This window comes from Antrostomus carolinensis, unplaced genomic scaffold, assembly GCF_000700745.2.
Source record: "Antrostomus carolinensis isolate BGI_N321 unplaced genomic scaffold, ASM70074v2 scaffold6128, whole genome shotgun sequence".
NCBI lineage: Eukaryota > Metazoa > Chordata > Aves > Caprimulgiformes > Caprimulgidae > Antrostomus > Antrostomus carolinensis.
This window is the reverse complement of record NW_010334893.1, coordinates 1961-9524: the sequence shown is the minus strand read 5'-3', so window position 1 is coordinate 9524 and position 7564 is coordinate 1961. Positions and strand designations below refer to the sequence as shown.

At 38.5% G+C, this 7564-nt stretch overlaps 1 protein-coding gene across 2 annotated transcripts; it reads left to right on the top strand.

Moving 5' to 3' along the window:
• The first annotated feature begins 734 nt into the window (after positions 1-734).
• Positions 735-5730, top strand: CRYZ (crystallin zeta). Of its 2 annotated transcripts, XM_010174329.1 has the most exons (8): positions 735-845; positions 1182-1334; positions 2379-2542; positions 3342-3393; positions 4457-4606; positions 5022-5123; positions 5217-5312; positions 5569-5730. In XM_010174329.1, exons 1-8 carry the CDS (start codon positions 735-737, stop codon positions 5728-5730), a joined length of 990 nt encoding a protein of 329 aa, XP_010172631.1. The 2 variants fall into 2 exon arrangements, with proteins under 2 accessions (XP_010172631.1, XP_010172632.1); XM_010174330.1 differs by lacking the exon at positions 5022-5123.
• Positions 5731-7564: the final 1834 nt, after the last annotated feature.

Here is a 7564-nt window from a genome sequence, read left to right as displayed (position 1 = left end):
GGCCGCTGTCCCCGGCCTCCGCATCTCCCACCCGCCCGTCCTTGTGAGTGCGAGGGCTCTGCTCCCTTCCTTCCTTGCCTCCTGTGCCAGGACGTTGTCACCGAGGTGCTGGGGAAGCCTCCCGGGTGGCCTGTGCCCGCCTGTCCCCTCCAGCAGACACTGGGGTTGTTTCCAGTTGCCCAGGGAAGACCTCAGCCTCATGCGCAGTCATCGTACTGCAGAGTCGTTTATTAAAACCTACACCTCCAGTGTTTTTCCGAGCCGATTAGAAGCCACCTTTTGATTTGTTTTATTATCACTAAATACAGAAGTGACCTGTACTTCAGAAATTAGCAGTGTAGATTTTTGTCACGTCCCAAGGGAAGTGTTGGCAGCGTATGTCCTTGTGAGTAATACTCTTCCTGACTTGAGCAGGTAACCAGAAACGCGAAGCCTTACGGACTGTATCAGCTAGGAGAAAGAAACAGCGACTGAGTCAGGTACTTTTAAAAGCTGTAATAATCTTTGGGAAAAAGCCTACCTCTGGCTACAGTCCTAAAGTTTTTTTAGTGGGAGGTTTGGGGGAAAAACCCCCGAACAAACAACCCCCCCAACATTTAAATGAGGAGTGGGGTTCTGTTTAATCGTTGCTTGACTGATGGTTGTTTGATTTCTTTGTTTTGAAGCTGCCAAATGAATTACAAAGGCAATACAATATTATTGGGTTTTTTTGTTCCCCAGATATTTTGATCGCTATGGCAGCCACGAGAAATGTGATGAGAGCTGTCAGAGTTTTTGAATTTGGTGGCCCAGAAGTGCTTAAACTCCAGTCGGACATCTTAATTCCTGATCCAAAAGAAAATCAGGTATATACGAGTTCTGTGAACTGAAATAGTGATATCGGTTGATAATAGGTCCACTCAGACAGAATGAAGGATACAAACCAAACCTTTTCATGTTGAATATGTCGGTTTTGATCAGTGTATTCATGCTACCTGAGATGTCACGCTTAACAAATGGGCTTTTTACTGTTATATGGGCTACATATTCCATAGAAATTATTTCCTGAAAATAGCTTCAGTTCAACACTGAATTTTTGCTGACTCTACTTAAGAATTTAGTTTAAATGCCATGATACTGTGCTGTGAATTCAAGTTATAAATCTTTTTTTATTATTGCTTAAGAAGCATCTTTTGTTTTAGGTGTTAATTAAAGTCCTTGCCTGTGGGGTAAATCCTGTTGAGACATATATTCGTGCTGGAAATTATGCTCGAAAACCAGCTTTACCCTATACTCCTGGCTCAGACGTGGCTGGTGTAATAGAAGGTGTTGGGGAACATGTGACCGCATTCAAGGTATTTATACATTGGGTTTTAATTCATTATTGTTTATCGTATCTGCGTTGTGTGGTTGCTATATTACTATTATTGTTTTATTGCTTATAATCATGTAATCTGTTTGGGGAGGGAAACCACCCTCGTGGCCTGGTAAACGCGTGCAGTGAGACTGTGTTGGCAATCCAGTCTGCAGATTGAACTGCAGGGAAGCCTTTGATGCTGTTAAAAGAGTTAAAAAGTCTCAGAAGAGGCGCTTCAGTTTGTCTGCTTTAAAGCAATGATATCAGGTGCTCAAAAGTTGTGGTTCAGAACTATTTTTATGGCTTTGCAGAAATATTTGAAGTTTGAGGTACTTATTTCACACAGAACTGAAAAATTTCCTGTGAAGTGTTTTTGGGAAATGGAAATAGCTTTTTTTTTTTTTTTTTTACTTATAAAACCCCACTTATTACATTTTTCATGTTAAAACTGACTCCACAACCTCTCTGGGCAGCCTGTCCTGTCACTCTCCCAGTGAAAAAGTTTTTCCTTATGTTTATATAAGAGGTGCAGATGTGGTGCTCAGGGACATGGGTTAGTCGGGGACTTGTCAGTGTTGTTAACGATTGCACTCGATGATCTTAAAGGGCTTTTCCAACTGAAACAATTCTATGATTAAGAGTATATATTTTTTCCATGTTTAAACAAAAATAATAGAGAAATGTTTCTTTTGTGTTTGTAAAAGCTTTTGAGGTTTTGCACTGGGAATCTGTGGATGGAATTCTTTAGTGTTCATGTTCATTAAGGTTAATGTTAATGACAGTAGGTTTGTGTGTTACACTGTAGAGCGGGGGTTATGATTATGACGCTTAAATCTAAGTATATGAAATTACATGTTTTGTGTTGCATTGATTGTATGTATTAGTATTTATAAAAATCTCCTCTGTGACAAATATAGCTAGTTATTTTTAATAGGAGAGCTGTTGGAAATAGCCTAAACTTCTGTGAACTGGTTCTTAATGTATATTAAGGAAAAAATAAGGGTGATGATTAATTTCTCTATTTTCTTTCACCCTTTCCTAGAAAGGTGACAGGGTTTTTACCATTGGTACAATCTCTGGAGGATATGCTGATTATGCAGTTGCTGCAGCTAATAGTGTCTTTCCTTTGTCGGATAAACTGGACTTCAGGCAAGGAGCAGCGATTGGAATACCCTACTTCACTGCTTATCGCGCCCTTTTCCAAAGGTAAGGTGACAAATCTAAGCTTGTGCATTTTGCTTCTGAAAATTTAAAATATTGAAGCCCATATTTTCATTTTCCTGTAAAATGAGGGGACATCCATGAGTGGGAAATGTTTAAAACACTCAAGTTAAATTTGTTTTACTGGTGGATTTGTCAGATAATTGTTGCCCAGAAGATAATGACAGTATTTTCCTGTTAAGTATTTCTTTTTAAGAGAACAGACCTGGAAAGGCTTCTTTGACAAGTATCTTGTAATAAAATGTGTAACTCTCTTTCAGTACTCATTGGTATTTTAGCTAGGAAAGAAAAACAGAAATAGTTCTAATTTCTTAGTGAAACAGACGATGTTCTGTAGGGCAGGCCCACCTCTTTTCCAGAGGCAGTCTTTGTGCAGCTCTGTCAGTCCCCAGGGGACGGTGTAATGAGTAAAAGCCAGACTTCCCTCTCAGCTAGGTGAGAGCTTAAGACTGGAAATCTGGTTTAGTTTGGTAGAACAGATGGTTAGAACTAGTGTGGTTTGTTCTGAGATCTGCAACAGGTGAAGGTCTTGAACTGAGGTTCAGTACCAGACCGTTACTTCCTGCTAGTTGCATGTTGACATAATTGCTCATTACTTACATTCATAAATGACATGGTTTAATTTGCCTACTTCTTTTCCCAAAGAGGGGGATTGTACCTGTTTAGCCATAATGTAAATTGGAAATCATACTGTGTGAAAGTTGAAATGTCAGTATATGCAATCTGATGCTTAATGATAACGTACTGCAATCATCATGCCAATATTTTCTGTTTTTCCGTTCAGAGGACATGCCAAAGCAGGGGAAAGCGTGCTAGTGCATGGTGCGAGTGGGGGAGTAAGTATTTTGAGAAGGCAAGTTATAAGAAACACTACTTTCTGTCCTTATATCTGCTTTTGTCTGTGATATGATTTATGGTCACGTTTATATCAAATTAATGGGTTAACAAAATTAGGTTTTTGTTTCAGACACTTTAGGATACTTTTTTCTGAGAGCAAACTCTGTTATTCCAAATAACTGTGCAACTGCATGAGTAATTGTGTAAGGCCCCTAATACAGAGGGTCACATAATAACCACATTGCTGCAGTTGGTCCAGAAGCTTTATAATTGGTCTTCCTGAGATAAAACTAATAGCAGAAAGCTGTAATTGTAAAATACATACAAGTTGTTTTCAGTTCTATGAGTAGTAATCACTAGTAGTAGATGCTAGAATGACATTCAGCATTGTAGCCTTTTTTTTTTTTTCCTTAAGGTAGTGTGTCTATTCTTACTTATGTTTCTCAAAAAGATGTATTGCCTTTGGTTTGCAGAAGCATATAATACAAATCTGTTGTTCTGTGGACTTGTAACCTTTTTTATACGAATTCTTGTAAAAGCAGTGAGATATGTGTAGGTTCGAAGCACATACCGAAGAGAAAAGATGGCTTGTGCTGCTTCTTGTGTTTCAAGTGATGCTGACTTCCATCATGATTCTTAAAAACATGCTTCCTTTTGAATTTTTCTCTGAAAATCACTCTGGTCATGATGGATTTTAATTAGTGGTATTTGTTTTTTCATTTAGTTGAAAACTGATGATCTGCGATTGAGAAAACAAGGTCACATTTGGGAAACAGTTTGGGTAGATCCTGGACAGACAGGTGGTCATGGTACATGGTGACAGCTATTTAAAAAATCACAGAACTTTACTACACCTCTGTAAATGTCTTTTTTCTAAAGACCATTTGGCTATCTTTAAGATCCAAATTACTTATGGCTAAAAAAAAAAATGTTAGCAGCCAACTTACCCAACAAATGGGTAAGTTCCAAGTTGTCAGTAGAATATATAAAATTTAAAATGCTAAGAAAGAAAGAGAAAAAAAGACTTTTTCTTTTTATCTTTTTTGTTTGTTTTTCACTCAGGTGGGATTAGCAACATGTCAGATTGCCAGAGCTTGTGGTTTAAAGGTTTTGGGTACAGCAGGAACCGAGGAAGGCATGAACACGGTTCTGAGAAATGGTGCTCACCAAGCATTTAATCACAGAGAAGCTAATTACATTGATAAAATTAAGGTAAGCATGTATAGGGGCTAAGTGATGCAGGATGCATTTTTCTTATTAACAAAATGTGAACAGTTGTTCACAGAAGCTTTTTAAAGTAGATTTATGTAGGAGCAATAGTGTACTGCCTTCTTCGTTTCTACACAAGGCAAAACTTTTCCAGGCTGGAAAAGCTGAGCTTTCTCCATGGGCGATGGTGTTTAGAAACTCTTGCATTCCAGCAAATTCCAGTATGGTAGCATATCCTAATTCAGCATATCAAAATATGCTAAAATTAAACTTCGTAGCGGTCAGCCTTAGTACAAAGGCTGTATTTAAAATGTAAACAATAAACTGTAAAATGTATGTTATCTGTAGGATACGAAACAAACGGTGGTACCCAGGCACTAACTGGAGCGGTTGAAATAACATATTATGTCCCGTATAGGAATACACGGGGATGGAAGGAGTGGATATAATAATAGAAATGCTCTCTAACGTCAATCTTGCTACTGACTTGCAACTGTTGTCCTGCGCAGGAAGGGTGATGGTAAGTATTTCTTGTCACTGACTTTACTTTATGCATTTAGCAATGCGATTCAACTGTTTTAACTTGAAACATCTTTTAACTTGTTTGTGACAGGTTGTGGGCTGTAGAGGTCCTATTGAGATAAATCCAAGAGACACTATGAGTAAAGAATCTAGCATAATTGGAGTTAGTCTGTTTCTTGCAACTGAGGTAAGATACACTTTTAATTTAAAGAGTGTTTTGTTGGCTTATTCCAACACCTCTCTATTTCTAGTTAAAATTGTGGGCATGAAAGCATAATTTCACTGTAGCCAACTTGTTTGTTTGTTCCTTTACATTTTGATTTAATCTCAGAACATCATAAAATAGTTTTGGATGGTGAATTTTGTTTCACACTTGCATAAATAGTCAATACTTTTCTAAAACATACAGACCTTGTGGTAAATGCTGTCTTTGTTACATGCAGGAGGAGAGACATGAATGTGCAACAGCACTCCTTGATGGCATAGAAGCTGGCTGGCTGAAACCAATTGTAGGCTCTGAGTATCCGCTGGAGAAAGTAGCTAAGGCTCATGAAGACATTATTCATAGCAGTGGTGCTCGAGGAAAGATGGTGCTCCTTCTTTAAAGTCTTTTTCCATTGATTTTGTTGCCATTCTAACTGCACCTTTGCTTACATGATTCACTGAATGTATGTTAGAAAACATAATTTTGATCAGGTTTGATAGTAACAGCAAATGCTAACTTACATTAATTAAGTAACGATCTATTTTCTTTTTGTAATAAGCAGAGTTACATATACTTTAAAGTATTTTTTGTAGCTTTTTTGTCTGATGCAGAAGTAATACATTGTCTGTGCTGGTGTGGCCTTGTGACATGGGGGAAACTAATGTCTGAGACAGAACTTGGTGTCTTGCTCTATGTGAAGTTCTGGTGAGGCCACTGTCAGTTGTGCAAAATGGAGCCCACTTTTTAAGCAGATACACAAATGTATGTAACTAATTATATGCATATAACTTGGAATTTACTTGGAATAAAAGCTTTTACTGCCAAAACAGTTCATTTTCCAGCCAAAACAGTTCACTTTCCAGATTTCAGAATCTCTGAAATATGAAGTGCTGGGAAGCAGAGGCAGTTTCGTTTTGCTGTGCCTGACTTGGGATCTGAGGTGGGAGTGTCCCAGTTAGTCCAAATGGGCTTTGACTCTGAAGCTGTGTGCCAATATTTGCTACTTTGCAACTGATCATGTTGGAAGAAGCAGCTGATTCCTTGATGGTAAATGGCTGGGTGCCGAGGGTCTCAATTCTTCCTGTGACCTTTGTTAAATTTAAAGTCACCTGAATCCCTGGCTACAGTGAGGAGAAGAGAGGCTGCACTGCTTTCATGGGTACTGAGAATTCATGTTATTTCATAAATGAATTGTTGACTTGTTCCAAATACAATCCCATTAAAGAAGGACAGTTTCTTTGTTACGTTGACAGTTTTTACACTCAAAATACTGTTTGGTATTACAAGCACTTCTAATTCTCTAATAAGCAGTGAAGTCATCACTTGCAGAAGAGTTTTCTCAATTTCAAGGATGAGCTTTTCTGTTCTTTTGAGGAAAAGTGAGTCCTTAGTAAACAGTAACTTTTTAGAAATATTTTTGCCTGTGGAGGTTACTTGCTTTTTAACGTTCGTTTAGTGTCATTCTATCGTAAGCCAGCACGGGTTCTCTGAATCCACGTACAGTTTCCTCAGGGTGGTAGCTTCATCCCACTACCATTTTCTAAGTTGTGATTTTTTTTCCTGAACAGGCATTCATTTTTACTGACGTTTTGCTTAATCTAAACTGAGAAAATAATTGGCAAAATCTTTGAAATGACGACACTGTTAGAAAAATTAAAACATCTCTTAATATTAGGGTACTAAAGAGCAGGTTAAGAGTAACAGTTAATGATGGATATGATTATGGAGATGATGTGCATATTGGGTTGTGCCAGGTGAGGTTTGGATTGGATCTGAGGAAAAACTCCTTCACCCCAAGGTTGTCAGGCATTGGAACAGGCTGCCCAGGGAGGTGGTGGAGTCACCTTCCCTGGTGGGATTGAACAGACGGGCAGACGAGGTGCTCAGGGACATGGGTTAGAGGTGGAACTGGCAGTGTTGGGTTTATGGTTGGACTTGGTGATCTTAAAGGTCTTTTCCAACTACTGTGATTCCATGATTGTATATAAAAAGTATAGGTTTTCTTTATACAGCCTATGTTTTAAAATATTTAATTCTTTTTAATTTGGCCTTTGATCAGAGAGTATTGTATGAATGAGAAGCTTATGATTTACAGTGACTCCTTTCTTGCTTAGCGCTGCCTCTGCATTGTAGCTAACGCTTAAAGATGGAACTCAGAGCAGAGTTTTCTGGGCTGTGTCTGCATCGCTGCTGCTCACAAGGGCAGTGTTTGTTATGGGCTTTGTCACCAGGAG

Excerpts from the sequence above, each read along its gene's own strand:
- CRYZ (XM_010174329.1), top strand. The coding sequence starts at position 735 with ATGGCAGCCACGAGAAATGTGATGAGAGCTGTCAGAGTTTTTGAATTT. Across the intron at positions 846-1,181 it reads CTGATCCAAAAGAAAATCAG|GTGTTAATTAAAGTCCTTGC; the intron begins GTATATACGAGT and ends CTTTTGTTTTAG. Across the intron at positions 1,335-2,378 it reads AACATGTGACCGCATTCAAG|AAAGGTGACAGGGTTTTTAC; the intron begins GTATTTATACAT and ends ACCCTTTCCTAG.